Below are 18,052 nucleotides of genomic sequence, written 5' to 3'. Positions count from 1 at the left end.
CTTCTCACTGGTGTCTCATTGGGATGAAGTAAGGATATTGGCTTGGGAAAAGCAATTTCACCAAATGTCAAAATGCAAGTGAGCCAGATTTTTACTCGTGACAGATTGGTTATATGCTATTACTATTTTTTCACCTTAAACCTACAATATCTTCTTAGCCCCTTTTCAATGTCTTCTTCTTCCACTGTGTTCTGCTCTTCCTTCCCTCCCTTTTTTCTGCACCCTACTTCGCTTTATTGTATTTCTTCATCTTATTTCCTGTGCAAGACAAGTGATGAGAAATACTTTCTTGGTCATTTTGTGTATGTGTGGGACTGGTATCTCTAATCACCTGCAGCATGCTGAGTTTCTGCTCTTTCTATGGTGCTAATCCTTACACATATTCTCTTAAAGAGCACTTTAATTAAAAACATGACAAATTTCACATTTATTTCCAATTCAAATTCTATCTCAACCTCTTTGACCCTGGTATTGTTTCCTCTCCAAGTCTCATTTGGCTCATTGGTCTCTTCATCTCTTAAGAACTTCATGAGTCACCATCAATAAATTGAATTAATTACCAGTTACAGTAATTAAACAATCAAGTGGAGACATGAACAGTTAATAAATAAAAGCAATATAACAGATTGTCAAAGGTTTTTTTTAATGGTCTCTAAGAATTATATTCAGTTTGTCTAATTTTCAAAATTCACAAAAGGATCCATGAGGTGAAGGTTTAACAATAATTCAGAGGAAAAATAAAACAATTACGAGGCAAGCGTGTTTTTTTTTTTTTTTGCGTGTCGTCAAACTGATGTTGATATGATGACACGACTCCAAGCACTTTGAATCAATGACACATTCTGTTTTTTCTTTTGCAGCCAGCTTTCTAGACAAAACACAGTCAGTAAATGAGTTGCAACTACACAGTCCTTGTTCCTTTACACCAGATTAACCCAGAGGCTCTCAGAGTAACAAGTGCTGGTACACATATCCTCTTAAAATGCATCTTTAGCGAAAGAAAACGATCCAGAAATGTTCACACATTACTCTGGGGAGGGTCCTACCCTGAGGCACATTGCATCGTTCTGTACAAAAAAAAAGAAAAGAAAGAATTCACTCAAGCGGCAATGGAGAGAATAACTGTTATCACTCAGAGCACCAGCACCACTGAGGAATGCTCGAAAACCATCATGAAAAGGGATTAGGGTGGTTTGGACAGACGTATGGGTCCTCACAAAGAGACAAGCAGAGAGTACAGCAGCAGAAAAGGACAGGCCAACATGACATGAACAGACTATGAACATGAACAGACTACCAAAAGGTGGAGGGGGGGAATGTATAGTCCATAGTGGAGGGGTGATAGATGGACACTGCGTCAAGTCGAACACTGCTGTGTCAGGTGATAATGTGTGCGTTGTCTATCCCAGCCATCATGTCAAAGATGGAGACTTGACCTCATGGCTCTCCGCCACGCCACTACATTCAGGTGTCTTCAGCACCAAATAATAGAGTCGCAATAAGAGCACAGACAAGTGTCTGTGCTGTTAAGTAGTACCGTAATCAGTCCTGGCATTGACAAAAGCCAACTGAGATCAGATCTGATTCATAAGAAGCCAAGCAACCCTTGTTTGAGTCTGAGAGCAATGCCACACCAGCTGCTCCCACAGACCCCAGCTGAACCTCTTTGGCAGCCAGGGAGCAGAGATTAACACAGTGACCTGCAAAGACTGCTTGTATGACTGACACAGATACATTCAGACAGCTGGGTAAAAGGCTGCCAAATGACTGGCATAGACAAAAAAGAAAGACATTGAAGTTAGTTGACTATCAGAGGCCTTTAGAATGAAGTGTAAAGACCTTTTTTTGTAATCATGTGAGTTCACTGACTAACTGAGCCTGAAAATGTGAGTGTGTTTTTACTGGCAACCAGGCAGCAGTCTAGTCCCACTTAAACCAAAGGCCTGGCGGTTTGTCGAAAACAAAGATCTCATAGTCCTTTGCCTGATAAATGTGCACCGCACATAAATACAATGACATGTTAAACACGTAATATTACAACAGTGACATTTTCATTTGTTCACTGAAACTGATAAAACAATGACATTTTATTGCTCCTCTATTTTTCACTCATTTGTATTCATAGAAAATAGTGCAGCTCGTATTGACAAGCCATGTGTTTGAAACCAAATGTAATAATTTAAAGTGCTAATGTTTGCTCTGGTGCATGTTTATGTCAATTATTTATTAAATTGATTCATTTCGCTGCTGCTTGAATACTTTTGTATCCACTCCGATCCACACCACCACAGACTGAAAGAATTCAGTGGGAAAATTAATCCAGACCAGTTATTTATTTACTATGTACAGTAAGTGTCAGAAAACAAAAGCAAACAGTTTTTTGTGTGTGCCAAGTCCTACAAAATAGGATAATGTGGAATTACTGTTTGCCCACAACCACACTCAACATCAGACCTCATCAGTGTTCTGTTGTTTTGTCTTTCAGATCTGTTTGTACCTGGATAAAAGCTCCACTCTGTTCTCCACACTGGCCTGCTGCCAACAGAACATATTATCTTACCTGTACTGTTCTGGTGCATGTTTGTGTGACAAATATCTATCTTCCTCTTTTCTTTGTGTACACTGAGACACACCCTCACACGCACCTTCTTTGTCGTCATGGCGAATAATGGCGTCCTGAATGACATCGGAGCGGTTGAAGCGGACATGGAGCTTCTTGTGGTGGGTGGACAGGGCTCGAACTTTGATTCCACCTTGCTGGCGCTGAAGACTCTTTTCCCGCTCATAGTACGCCCTTATTTGGTCACAGCGCATCCTCCTGACCAGCCGCTGGCGCTGGCCAATGGGAAGAGACTCCAGGAGACACTGGTCTATCTCCATGTTCTGACGAAAGACATTACATAGCTGGAAACAACCTGTGACAGAGGAAAGACAGATCACGATAAAATGACACAGCTGCGTTCAATTAATAGGAAATGTCATTTATTAACAGTCAACAGGCTACTCTCTGGCTCCTCTAGTGCTGTGGAATTTTCCACTCACCCTGCCACACTCCCTCATCAGCTGAACCACCTCCACCTGTTGTTCCCAGCAGTGGCAAATTACCCTGGCAGCATATAAGCAACTATAATCATGCATTCACTCTTTGCCAGATTGTCCTTGCCTCATGCCTGACTCTCCAGCATTTCTTTGTGGGTGGATTTCCTGGTTACAACTCTGCCTCCCCCTGACCTCTGCTCTTTGTCTCTGCCCTGGCAAACCCGAGAGCCTTCTGTCTTTGACCTTGAGCCCTGTCTATTCCCAGTGTCTCTGCCTTCCTCTCTCGGCTGTAAGTGAGTTGCTAACCTCCCTGAAGCACTCACCAGCCTGACTATTCTCCGTGTCCTTTGCACCCTGTCCCCCTCACCCCATCTCTGCACTGCCCCCAAGAATGAACAGTGTTAACTAACTTGCAACAGGCTGCTGAAGACTCTATTCATGAAAGGTCATTACAAACTGCCTTTTTGCCTAATTGAGCTGCGTTTGGGTCCCATCACACCCTTCTGACATTGATACTATGCTTGTGAGACAAGGCTTGGTTTGGTTGATTAAAGCCTCCTGGCAGAACTGCCTGATTCTGTTTGGGCAGTCAGTCAGCATACTTATTGCAAAGGAGATGGCTGTGTTTGTTTAGCCCTGGGCTGATTTGAACGAAGCATCAAAATATCAAGTGTGGTATCTCTTCTCTCCAGTCCCAACAGAGCGTTGTGATTCTCCTGACTCTGCATAAACTCTCTGCCTCTCAGTGGAACTTAGCCAAACAGATCAAATCTTAAGGCAGCTGTTAACCCATTGTGCAGTAGGTGAGGTCAGAATTTGATTTACACTTAGATAGTGACATGCAATTTTACAAAGAATACATAATGTAATTGGTACTTTAATATGTGCGATCACTGCCAGCCTAGAGGACAAGCAAAATGTGCAGAAAAGTGTGTCTTGTATTTTCTTTCTGGCTCACCACCTCCCTTCCTCTTTTGCTTGTGCCATCTTAATACTGTATGTCATAGATTTTACAAACCAGAACGTGCACTGTCTTTGTTGCTCTCATTGTTTGGTGTTCAGTTTGAACATGTCATTGATCTGTTTGGATGTGGCTCTCTTTGTCTCTGCATTTCATCTGTATCTCTCTTTCTCCTCTCTCTGCATTAGGGTGAGCACACATCGGTCTGTTTGTCAGATGGAAAAGTATCGTTAGGACTCGACTTTATCACCTCTATTCATCTCTTTGAAAATCAGCACAGTGATGTCCAAAAGGTATTTGATCTGTGCTTAAAAAATCAGGGGTGGATAACAGCGTCCCAACAGTCTTCCAACGGATATGAACAGACGTACGTTGTGTCTCCTTTTTACAATAGTAGGCTGTGTTGTGTTTGAACTAGATCTCTATCTAAAATAAACAAAGATATGCAGGCTGAGCACTGAGTCTTTATGCCTTTTTTTCTATTTGATATACTGTACATCTCCAACACCTGCCTACTCCACCCGTGTATTCTCACAAATACACAAACACACATCCTGCACAATAGACCAACGCCATCTGCTCTGGTTAGACATGCAAAGAGGGTCCTTTTGTACTGAGGTTGCAGACGGGGTGGGGGGGGGCATTTTCATAGAGTTCATGCCAGGTGTCTTCTGTATTATATTTTTGGCACAGGGTTTTGCGCACAGACACACACACACACACACACATATTTAGTCTGCTAGCTACTCTAATTTATTTTGTCATTCAATCTTGCAAGTGTCCAGCTTACTCCCACATTTATTCGCTGCACATTCTCTTCTCCTCCTCAGTGTCCTTGTTGGAGTAACTGCAGAGTGTAGTCGGTTCGTGATCATAGAAGACAATCACTATATTAAAGTAGCTGCACTGATATGACTTGCCCTGACATACTGACACATACAGTACTTCACTGCAGGTACACACACACAGATTGTTAGCCTAAACTAATGTGTCTATACATTTGTTAATTGTCTTGATTAAATAATAATAAAAAAAAAATACTATCATGTATTGTGATAAAGATTCTAGACAGTCTAGACATTTTCTTTAAGTTGTCATGATAACGTTAAATATGATTACACAGTATAATGATGGCAGGGAAACACCATCCATAATTATATTGGTCAACTGTGAGCCTCACTTTCACTTTGTTAATCTCTGGGATGGGCATGCACCCGATATCCACCATGTTTTTCCATGCAGGGATTTTATTAAAGAAACAATACAACACAAACTCTGAGGAAAAGTACCCATGTCCTGACCAATATCTTGCTACAGCTACTTCTTCAAATCAAACAGGAACTGCTGAGGACAAGAAGGTGGCCGGTTACACATCACATGGGGTTAGATTAATCAAAAGAGTAGTCTGTTTTTCTTCTATAATAACCGATGCATCAACATATTTAGGCTCTAAACAGAAGCTTCAGTGAAGTAGAAAATTGCCAGACTAAGAAACAAACTCAAAATTCAAAAGTCTCTTCTTTAACCAGCACTACCAGAAGTACAGTAAGTAAGTTGACTGAGGACCTTGTTCATTATACCACACAATACCTAATGTTGCTGACTATCATCTCATCTTTGTTCAGCTGCTCATACTTCACACTCGGTCACCCACAAACGTTATTAGGGAAACATTTACACAGATGCTACAGATGCATCAGTGCCTGATGGACATCACATAAAATGGCATAGCTTCAGTCATGCACAATCCATTGAGTATGTAGGCAGTAAATATATTTATTTATTTAAATTAAATGTTTCAGGATGTGCTCATTCAGAAATGTAATGTTTTGTAGCAAAAAACTGTAAATAAATATATGCAGGTCCATGACTGACACTCATGAATATCACATCTCATTTTCATTAAAATGTGCAAAAACTACAGTTCATTTTACTGAAAGATGATGAGACGACGTGTTGTCTGCGCTGAAAAGTCAAACACACACGACACTGACATTTGCTGCAGTGTCATGAACGCTCAGAACAGAGCGAAGGAATGTGAATAAGGACAGCGAGAGAACAGTAAGACTGAGTCAAACGGAAAATAGGGCTGAATGGATCTCAGCAGAGATGGAGTGAATGGAGAGAGAGAGAGAAAGCGAGAGCGCGAGAGAGAGCGAGGGAGAGAGCGAGGGAGGTAGAAAGCAGTTGCTTTCTTCTGCCTTCCCATCTCCAGGTTATCAGCTATTGATTGAATGTGAAACGTCACATACGGGTTCAGACTAATAACATTGAAAGCAGAGCAGGAGTGCACAATTGACAAACAGTACACACACACATACAAATTGCGATCTGTAGACATCACGAACAGGCAGGATGTGGATGCATGTATAAAGCCGGTAGAGATTTGTGGGTGGGAGAGTTAAGGATCTCAGAATCAAGGGGAGGTTTTATGACATGCTGCATCATACAACTCAGTTATGTATCCTCTCTTCTCTTTATTACGTGTTTGTTTTGCCATTACCAGACAAGATACCAGCATTACTCTCCCTTACTCTCTCGTTATGTGTCCGATCACGGCATCTCATACCACTTGGCTGCATTGTTCACATTCCTTTCCTCACCTCCGTTCCATTTCCCAATCCTGTCATTCCCTCCCTTTCCCCAGCACTCCTCCAAATCACCCTCAGTTTTCTCCTCCATCTGTCCTCCTCCTATCGAAATGACTTTCCCTCTTTGTCAGTCTGTCATGAATATGCCAGACGCTCATGGGATCTCCATCCTTGTGGCTCCATTTCATCTCTTTCCCTTCTGCTGCTATACAGTACCTGCCGCATTCACCGGTCAACTTCACACATCTGCAGCAGCTCTCTGCAGCAAGCTCACACACCCACTTACTGCACACACACGCACACACACACACAACCAGGGACAAGAATACCCATTTGAAGTTCAGACTAGGCTGCTGTGTCGACAACTGGTTACCAGAATTCCTTAGCATGTAAACTCATACACTATATGACACCCACTATATATATAGTAAGTGCAAATACCACGGACACAAGTGCACACACACACACTTGCAGACACACAAGGATAAAGAGATGCAGACCGGCTACTTACAACATTTGATGAAATGGTGGTGAGACATTTTTTGAATATGTCAGACAGTCTGCCAGTCTGGTAGAAAGGCGAGCAGGCAGCACTGTAGGTGGAGAGTCAGTAAGTGAAGAAGGCAGGCAGACAGTAGGCAGCTACAGGTTCCAATAAAACTAACTATTGCAGAGCCTGTAACCTCGCAGGATGCATTATTAATCTCACTCCCTGCATGCTGTCCAAACTCCGTCCCCCTGACTGCATTATTCACCCGCATCAGCAGCAGCTCCAGTTGCAGCCCATGTAGCATCTAAATGCACCCAGACTTCCACACACACAAACACGCACACACACGCACACACACGCACACACGCTCCCACGATCCCTCTGTCTGTAAGGGGAGCTCCGGCTGTTTCTAGCACCCGGCGCTTGCAGCCAAATAACCAGCGCACAACGTCTTCCAAGCCATGACCGATGCACGTGCTCCACTCGCATCAATGACTGACAGCCGGTTTAGCCCACCTACCATTCAACACACCCCCAATGACGCAATGCTCTTCACCTTACACACACCCCTCCCATTCAGCCTCTGCCACACATTCACACACACACACACACGCATGCACACACACACAGAGAAGCAGTGACTCACACAGACGCACACTTTCTTAGATTATCCTCAGCCAAAGGAGAAAAAATGTGGAGGGGGGGATTAATTGTGCCTCCAAGAGATGGAGGGAGATGGAGAGCGGAGAGCAAAGGGGGTCACTGGAGGAAAACAGACAGAAGCTGAATGAAAAATGGAGGAAATGCAGATACAGCAGGGGGAGCAAGAGAAAGAAGAAATTGCAAGAGATGGGGGGCATTAAATTGGATAGAGGGGCAGCTAAAAAGAGAGAGAGAGAGAGGCTGCTGCAGTGCGGCTTTTGGTGGGATGGCAGGTTAAGTGCACATCATTGGTTTCAAACTGACTGCAAATTAACAGATAAGTATAGTTGATGGAAATATTATGGCATCAGATCATGCATCGTATGCTCCATCACACACACACATATACACATAGTGTTAAGTGACATAATGGGCTTGCAGAGTGTGTGTGTCTATAGGGCAATGTCTTAAGGCTGATTTGCATACATGAATACATAAGTTTTTCATTAAAAACAGCTTTTGCAGGAGGATGGTGAGAAAAGGGAAAAAAGAAAGATCTATGAGGAAGACAGCGCGCGCACACACACACATTCACACACATCCAAGGCTAAATGAATATATGAATGATAATTATAGTAGTGTTGTGACACCCACATTTTGGAAATCTGTGCCTCAGTGTCAGCACATCTTCTGCGGGTTATGCAGCATGCTGCATGTTCTGTGGGAGACTTGGAGCTGTTACTTTCTTGCTGTTGTTTAGATGGGATACAAGCCAATGAGAAGCAGGTGAGGTTCATTTTGTGACAGCAGTGAGGAGCAGCTTGAAAGAGAACATGAGGAAGACAGAGACTGCGACATGGATGTGTGTGTGTGTGTGTGTGTCGGGCACAAAGCTCGAGTAATTCCTGTCACAGGAAATCAGGTCAGTGAAGCAACTCGCTGCATCTTGTACAAAACACTGCCAAGACAACTGCTACTCGAATGCTTGTCTTAGCAAAATAACACGGCAGATTTGTCTGTGGATGTACACACGCGTTCAGTGTATTATATGGATAATATAGAAATCCTGTTTTTTTTCATGCAAACATTGTGAAGAATTACTGACTTTGTGTGTGCAATAATAACAGACGTGTGCATGCTGTATCACAGAGCAGTGATGTGCTGAAACACTGGGACAAGGTTATGCAAGGTCTCAATGTGAGACACCAGAGAGCAAATTAACTTATCTGTGATGTAGCAGCCACATAGTAATGTGCTAGTGTCACAGCCTAATCATTTCTATACTTTAAAGCCACAGTACAGATCAAGCCGCAGGTATGTAAAAAGTACAAACAATGGGACCAAAGTAGAGAGTTAAAAACATGCAGCACCTTGTTCTGATATGTATCGATATATAGTGCGGGTTCATGTTGCGCAGCAATGGCAGTGTGTTTACTAGTGTGTGTGTGTTGTCAGTTAGAGCCCAACAGTTTGTGTAAAATGTCCAATTTTCAGACAAATACCGTGATTTTGATATGATTTGTGAAATAACTATTAATTTAAGACAATATGGAGCATCAAAATGTTATACTCTAGTGCAAGGATGTCTCAAGTTAAACATGAGAACAAATATTAAGTATGTCAGCTCATTGTGTAGCACATGTGTGTGGTTACATGACGTGACTGTGTCTGTGCTTTTACTCAACAGCGTTGCACTCACTGCAGCAGTGTTTGTCCAACACAGGAGATGACAAACTCCATTTTCCCTCGACACAGCTGTCTTCAACACGCTCAGGTGTCAACCAATACTGTGACTGCGTTACTTCCTTGATTTCTACGGCTATGCACATGGTTGCGTACAGTCTGTTTATATAGCAATGACTGAGTGGGATGTCTGATGAGGGAAATGTTCCCATTATGGGCAAAGGCACGTTTTAGGGTGATGCATAATGCATGAAGAGATTTCTTTGGATAAATGTTTTATCACACATCGTTTACACAAATAAATGTTTATTTATTTTACGTACCGAATTTGAATTTTGAACATTAGCATGTATTATTTATCGCTTCATGTTCCTGTGAATGCAGCTGGATCCACACACACACAACATGTGCAAGTCCATTATTAAGATTCTCTTAATTATCTCTCTACTTTTATCTCACACATACACACAGAGAGACTCAATTCTGGTTAATCATGTTAACTCTCTTGCCTCCTTCAGTCTTTATAGTAACCCCTCTCCACTGTACCTCCATCATGCTGTGATTAAAATGTCATTGAGCATAAAACAACGCTGCATATTATTATCATTATTAATGTTTCGCACAAGATTCTTCATCACATATTTTATCATTTACTGTGTATTTAGCTTTGTCAGTAAATTCCACTGCAATACACACTTTTTTTTTCAGCTGACAGCTTATGTTTCGCCCACTGCATTAGATTTGATTGTTATAATACCATGCACCACTGCTCTTTTTGTTAACTGTATTACCGGCGAAACACTTTCTTTTTTTTATGCTACACGTTCTATTTTTATTATGTTGCGAGTAATTTCGAACCCAGTTAATCTTGAGCATATTTAGACTTTAACACTGTAATTATTGTTATCACAGTTTGCTCATGGTGGTGATACAGAGAAACATACTGTCAGCAGTTGTGTTAACACATTTTCGCCACACTGTAATACAGGGAACAGTGATGTATCAACAAGGGTGCTGACAGACGGGATACGCGGTGCGTTACACCCTGGTGGTTATTCGTTAGCTACTCGGGGAGTGAGAGCGAAAAATAACTAATGTAAGAATTAAATATTTATGAACGAATGAAAGTGAAGTGGAAGTCGGGAAAAACTGAACAAATATCCTTGGGCTACACAAAGACGCATTGATGCAGTTTTGCACATGGTTTTGCTCAAGCTTGGAAATTTAAGTATTGCATCCTTTCCTAGATTTACATTGTTTTATAAGACTTGCACATAAGCATTATTGGTTGTTGGGTTTTTTTTGTATAATAAAGTTTAAGCAAGATAAATAACACTGCTCTAACTTTGTTCTCATACTCATGCTCTACTTTCTGCAAAAACAGCAAGAAGGAAAGCACACTGCTATAATTTACATGGATTATTTTCAAGGGTTTGCATTAGCCTACTTAATAATTGATGGTAATTGATAATCACTGATGAAAAAAAAAAACTAAAGATACAGATTTATTCCCACTCTGATTGTGTGAAATCAGCATTAATCAGTGTATCAGCGTGTAGGTTGGATTGTACCCTAATCCAACCATTTTCTCTCGCCAGATCAGATGCTCAGTCCAGGTCTGAGCTCAACAGCAAGCATTATGATCTCATATTAATAATAATACTAGGTAATAGCTTAGCAGCAATTTTGTTGAATTGCAAAGAGGGAGGATTTCAAGGCTTCTCTCAGCATGATGCTGCAGAGCACTGACAAAATCCACCGACTCAACCACAGAAGGAAATAAATGCTTCACTATGTAATTTATGACCATTCAGAGGAAGACAGACTTATAACAAGCCTCGACACACTGTTCATGAAGTGCTCATGGGTGTGACTGCCTGCTGCCTTTTAAAAATAAAAAGGAATATAAGTGTAGTGCATTTTTCATCAAAATGAATTTGAATGGTGGTTTTCCTGGTAAAGAGGGAAGATCTAAATTGACATGAAAAAACTTCCTTTCAGACATCCTTTTTGTTCAGATGTATTCTGTATGTCAAATGCAGAAGAATGGTAATAAAGGTTACATTGACTAAAGCATGCCCCTATTAAAGGTTAAGATTTATTTTTATATAATTATGATAATTATGACACTTTGTATCGGTCCAATACTGGTCAAAATCACTGGATCAGACAAATAAAATTGTAAAATGTGATACAATCCAAAAATCCTATATATCATATCGCATGCTTCACTATCAATAGACTGTAAAAAATGTAAATAAAAATCATTTTAGCCGAGTCTTGTTGTGGGCTGTTTATGTCTTTTTCATGGGAGAAGAATATGTGTTACACAGTTGGAGAATGATGTTTGAAATAGCTTGAAATGGCACAAATGTGTTCCTTAGTCAGCTCCTTAGTTTAAAAGGTCTTGACTGCCTGTATCGGACTGATATCAGTATCAGTAGATTCTTGAGTTTGTGATATCTCTGAAATGCAAGAGGGACATAACTGAACAGATGAAGCTGATGACGGCCCGAATGTCACGCTGTCCATCTGTACAGAACAGATACCAAAGCTCTGCCAGTATGAGTCAATAACAGCAGCAAGTGTTACTTTTAAAGCTCACAGGCATTGATCAAACAGACATGGCTGCAAATCTGTTTGATAGGTTTAACACATGGCAGGTGAAGTAACCTTTATGCTCCATCCATACTAAACCAAACCAGAGCAAACAATAATTCTAAACGTGAGTTTATATGTCCAAACCCTTTATATATATAAAAAAAAATGCAACTGTTTAACCTACACTGACAGTAAGGTACCAAAAGTAGTACAATAATAGCAGCTAAACATATGAGAAATTCAGCATCTTTTAATACATTGCAATATTTCTAATGCATCACTCAAAAATGGGGTCTGGGAAAAATGTGTTATTGATGTTATTACCAAAAATATTACCCTGTTGTTAATAGGTTCCCAGTGATTTTGCCTAAAAAACATCTGTAACATCCCGTTAATATATTGCTACAAGTGGAAGACTGGTGAAGTGATTATCACCACTGACCAGGAGGATTAATAAAAAGCAAGAGGAAATCATGAGGGAGGGGGATTAAAGCAAAATCAGGGGAGTTTGTCAAAAAGAGTGAATTAATATATGATCAAGGCACGAAGAATCAGAGGAGCGCTATAATTAGTAATGTCTTATCAGCCCATTTCTCTGTTTTATCACATTCTCCAGTTAAATGCCTCACTTTACGCAGAAGAATACATGTCCCTTTCTCTCCTCAAATAACCTCCCATCTCCACATCTACTGCAAAATCTGGAAGTCGCTCACAGGACCTGGCAGCTGGCACAATGGGAACGTAAAGGATGCAACATTCGGCGACAGACGATCAATAACCAGACAAACAATGGAAGAGCGCAGCCAGCATGTGAGCAGCTCCATACTAAACAAGCATCCAATACATAGCATACACTCTCAGTTGACAAAGTAGAGGGAAAATCATGACCACCATGTTAGTGACTCACAGTGTGCGAACAGACTCATCTACAGTCGGTTCTACCGACACACATGACATTATAATCATTTTAATGCCAAGTTGATGAATGTAGCACGTTAAAGCTACATCATGTACAACAATGTGCAATCATGTCTAAATTACATCAAATGCAGATATTGAACAACACAGTTCACTGCAGACATAGTCGTGGGATGAGGAGAGATTTGTTTTGTGCAGGAAAAATACTCCATTTTGTGACTTAGATTTGCTGAAGCCGTGAGAAGTGATCCCATCATGTGTCGATACACAAACAGATCTGCAGGCAAACACAAGCATTTAGTCACGGCGCCTTCAACAATCATGCACTCGTACTTTGCCAAGGTGCAGAGAACAGGTGGAGAGAATTTCAACAGAAGTCAACAGAAGAAGCTAAAATGAAAATAGTGACAGCTAAGATAAGATAAGATAGTCCTTTCTTGGTCCCGCAGTGGGGAAATTTGCATTGTCACAGCAGCAAAGACAGTAAAGATAAAGATAGTAAATAATAAACATGCATTTCCAAGAAAAAAAATTATTGTCAGAAGTGGGATTTGAACCCACGCCTCCATTTGGAGACCAGAAGTCCCATTCACAGGAAAGTTATACAACTTGAGTCTGGCGCCTTAGACCGCTCGGCCATCCTGACAGTGGCAAACCTGCTGTTCATTCCTGTTAGACCTTTTTCACGTGAACCACTGAGAATCATAGCAGTCAATAAAATGAAAATGATTGACAGATTGTTTTGAGCAGAAATAACAGCACCCCATAATTCAATGTTACATGACTTTGTGCTGCCTATAAGTATACTAGAGTACTCTATGAGTCTGACTGATCATTTGTATAAGTCATAGCAATCACCAGGTTTGTGTTTAACAAGTATGCAGCTGCAGTAGTTGAGGATATTTATTGATTTCAGCTCATGAAAAGGCAAAGTCAAGCTTGACTAGTAGTTCAAGCAGTCTATATGCGAGTTAACTGTAACAGTAATGGCAGCATGATTTATGTTTTTCTTTTGTATTCATCCTGTTGCACTTGTCTGATAACTGTTACTGCTGCTGTGACAATAGTTTAGATGCAATTTTTACAAGTTCCACATTGATCTCAGCATTCGTTGTTTTCCCCCATGGGACAAGCTATAATCAATCTTGAGTCTCTACTTTACTAGGTTTGGTATAGCCCTGCAGAGAGTGACAAGGTCAAACATCTACTTTCCATACAATGTTTTCACATTAAGGTCAAAGGGCTCAAAACTAACGTTTTAAATATTCATTTCCAGGGATTAAGTCCCTCTTTTTTCCCCCCCAAAAAAAACTAATAATAATTTAGTCCCATAAAATAATTTTGATATAAACACTAAAGTATAGATAATGTAAGTCATTTTGAAAAAAATATATTAGCAAAACAAGTTCAATTTTAAGTTCACTGTCCTTCACTATACAGAATTATGCGAATACACAAACAGGTTTCCAGATTTGGCAAGTTAAATACCCTGATCTCAATATCTGATCTTCACCCTTAATTAACATGCAAATTAGCAAACTAAAAATAATGAAAAAGAGGCAAAAGACCTAAGGCCACCTATATAGCTGTTCTACAGCAATCATGATCTTCATCTTGTTTTCTCCCTTTAGCGGTCGCCACAGAGGATAATCCTATCCTGCCCTCTTCTGTTACTCTAACTGTCCTCATGTCCTCCTTCACAACATCCATGAACCTTCTCTACGGTCTTCTTCTTTTCTTCCAGCCCGGCAGACCAACCCATCCCTTTCCCTTTTGCTACTATCCCTGTCCCACAACACCCCTGACACTCGTCTCCACCGACTCCTCAATGCCTGCATCTCCTTCGCTGTCCATTGCTTTGCGTAGCTGACCCCAGGTTTTAAAACTCCTCTGCATTCTAGCCTCTACTTCTTGCATCTTCAACATGCCACCTGTCTCACTGTCATTCACACACAGACATTCTATCTTTCTTGATTGTCCACGGCAAACGTTTTGTTGTGAATGATTAGCCTCAATAAATACAGTGACTGAAATAGCAGCAAAACCCTTGAGGTGGCACTGCAACTGCATAACTGAACCATCCTCCACACAAACATGGCAGTGTTTATGACCACAGTCTAGCCAAAAATGTGACATCACATGTGCGGCGGAGTGACCGCACACACAGAAAAACACTCACAAAACATGCACATAGCATACAAGCAAGAGAGACACAGAGTGAAGACAATGATGCAAAATAATCCAATTCACTAAACTTGCTTTTGATCCTATCACTGAATGTTGAGTCTGTACTAAAAAACCTGCACTATGTTTTCCTGCAGGGTAGCGAGAGAGAGAGACTAAGAGATAGAGTTCTCCACTATTGACCCACTTGTGCCCCAACCATGTTATCCAAAAAGCTGTCAGTCATTTACTCAGCTGAGCCTTTCAGCCAACATACAAACACATGCTGGAGCTTTTCTACATCCACTCTTAATTTTGGATACTGAAAATAAAACACATGGAATACATTTCCTCAGTTTCAAATGAACATGTCTGAAAGTGTTTTCATTCACTTCCTATTGATCATAGAACAAATCAGCAGTGAGATGGGGCAAGTTGAAGTCTTACATTTCACTCCTCAAACACACCTGACATTGTTCTACCACTTTCACTTAACAGCAATTTTTCTGGGTGTGCAACTATTTGCAACATATGACCTTTGTTCAGTGTCCTGCAGTGATTTCTGGGTAAAACTAAATAAAACACACAAGGTTTTAACATCAGTATACATGTCATCAGAACATTTTAACTGTTCAACTACACATTAAAGGAGAAAAAGATACCATTATCACTGGTTACAGAAGCATAAAAAATATATAAATTGGCTCTGGTTGTACAGGATTTTTTGGGGGTTGGTCTGTTTTTCTGAATGAATGAGATAGTTGAGAAGCTTCCCTTTCCGTCTTGACAGCTCGATTACGGTAGCCCGGCCACGAGATCTGTAGAACTTGGCGGAACAATGTCAGGTGTGTTTGAGGAATAAAATGCAATAATTCAGCTTGCCCCATATCAATGTTGACTTGCTGCAATTGACCCACAAAAACCTGGTCTAAATGTTGAGTGTTGGTTATTTAAACGGTGCATTTGATGCACCTGCATAGGTGAGCTCACAATGCACACTCTGCTAGTTACACACACAGAGATGTGCTTTCCATCCTCCTGCTCCTCCTCCTTCGCATCAGTTATATGCAGAATTAATGTCGGTGCAATTCCTCGTCCTGTGCAGTCTAATGGAGTTGTTAATGGCACAGAGAGTCAGTAGACAGCGGAGTAGTGTTGTGTCGTTCGTAAATGATTCGTTTGGGTGATCTCTGTTGTGACTAGAGTGAGGCAGCGGCCCGGGGCGGGGTGGGTGGGTAGGCATACATGATTAGTTTACTGCAAACGACCCAGTGAGTCACTTAGTGAAGGAATCCCTGTGTCCCCCTCGAGCTAACAGCTAATGTTGTCGGCTAACGTAGTCAGCCATGGGCACAAGATGTTTATACTTGTGCCCAAAGCGAGAACAAACACACACAGTCACTTGTGTTTTAACTTCCTACGTGACTGTCCTGGTCATGCAGAAAGTACTGTAAGATTTGATGAATGAATCTTTTGAACAAATCTTTTAAATAAACAGATTCTAATGGTGTGCATGCAGTACACCAAAAATAACTTCTTTGTCCATCCCTACAGTGGAGGCAGAGGGTCCACCGGGTCTGCTTCAGATGTCAACAGTGAGACTACAGGCTACTGTATTACCATTAATTCCTCCTCTCCTTGAGTAAACTGTTATACCATTAACCCAGCTGAGAATCAAGTGTCTCAGACATTAATGCCGACGCACAATCTCACATGATGTGCGGGTATGATATAAATAATTGTTGTTTTACATTTAAGATTGACTCAAAAAATAACACAACTCAAATGTAAATTGCAATACATGACAGAAACATCACAAAGCTTTTACCCAAAATGTTCGACCAGAGTGTCAGTAATAGATTATACTTGCCAGATCTGGACTAAATGTTGATCATTTGATCCCTAACATAATCTAATTCTCCATTCAGGATGCCAGCCAATGCCAGTGGCTTTCAGCTTTAGCTGTTTGTCACTCAAAGGTCGGTGAAGGTCAACAGAGTCATTAATCAGACATCTACATGAATGACACGGTCTTTGCAAATGAACTCACAGGTGGGTGGTGCACAGCAAAGGAGGAAGACCACCCTTAAAGTAAAAGGAGCTGGGTCCACACTTCTGCAGAAGTACTTTTAGAGAGACTTTGCCAGTTTCAAATGCGCTGATCAGTAGCTGGCCCATGTCCCTGTGAAGAGGGACAATTGTTGAGACACTTCCCTAAAGGGACCGGAACATTATCGCACAGTGACGGAAAGTATCAGCACAGCAAGCTGCTTAACAACAACACTACAACAAGACAGCATGTGTCTCTCTCTCTCTCACACACAAACACTGTCGCAGCACATTCAATTCAATTGCAGCTCTAAAGAGTGACGACCTAAGCATGTACAGGGGGTTTCTCATCGCACAATCAGCTGTTCCCAATCAGAAACACAAACATTCTTCCACACTGAGTATCTCATGATATATTTAGACCAATGACAACTGCACAACATATCCGCCTTTCTTCTCATTCCCCGTGGAACGCCGGGAGCAGCACATGACATCAACATATGCACGTTACATTCTTCATGTTCTATGCTCACCACACATGCAGTCATCAAGACCTGCGGACAGTTATGAGAGAAGAAAATCACAACTGCGCTCGCCATCGTCCCAGTAATGAGCGTTTACTCTGATGAGAGGAGAGAGAGCAGAGAAAAAGCAGAGAGCCTTACCGGAGAGAGCTCAACCACAGGAGACACCAGGGCAGAGGAGAGGAGAGAGAAATGTGTCTGCCTAACAAAAACCCAACAGGAGCTGCCTCCCCGTGCTCCACCACCAAATCAATTTCACACTCTCTCACCTCTCCGCCACTGTGATGTCACTCATTCATCCGTTTCTCCGTAGCCATGGCAACTCTGCCGCTTGGAGCTGTTCATTCTCCTACATCTGCCTTTGCTCTCTCTCTTTCTCTCTCCCCTAGGT

The 18,052-nt window shown here is 41.3% G+C and overlaps 1 protein-coding gene and 1 non-coding gene across 3 annotated transcripts in view; both read right to left on the bottom strand.

Moving 5' to 3' along the window:
• myo16 (myosin XVI) overlaps positions 1-18,052 on the bottom strand; it is an 82,468-nt gene extending 64,416 nt beyond the window's left edge. The window contains exons 1-2 of one of the 2 annotated variants that reach the window (XM_044016253.1): positions 17,931-18,052; positions 2,646-2,915 (exon numbers count right to left, since the gene is read on the bottom strand). In XM_044016253.1, the coding sequence (XP_043872188.1) occupies positions 2,646-2,880 (235 nt within the window). In that variant the 5' untranslated portion in view covers positions 2,881-2,915; positions 17,931-18,052. Of the gene's footprint in view, positions 1-2,645; positions 2,916-7,102; positions 7,320-17,930 lie in introns of those variants that run through there. The other variant, XM_044016244.1, reaches the window with a different exon arrangement.
• Positions 13,462-13,571, bottom strand: trnal-caa. The gene is made up of 2 exons: positions 13,534-13,571; positions 13,462-13,507 (listed from the first exon to the last, which is right to left on the bottom strand). It is a non-coding gene; the product is annotated as a tRNA-Leu (tRNA).

This window comes from Solea senegalensis, linkage group LG2 (genome assembly GCF_019176455.1).
Source record: "Solea senegalensis isolate Sse05_10M linkage group LG2, IFAPA_SoseM_1, whole genome shotgun sequence".
NCBI lineage: Eukaryota > Metazoa > Chordata > Actinopteri > Pleuronectiformes > Soleidae > Solea > Solea senegalensis.
Note: the sequence above shows the minus strand (reverse complement) of the source record. Positions and strands in the feature narration are given on the sequence as shown.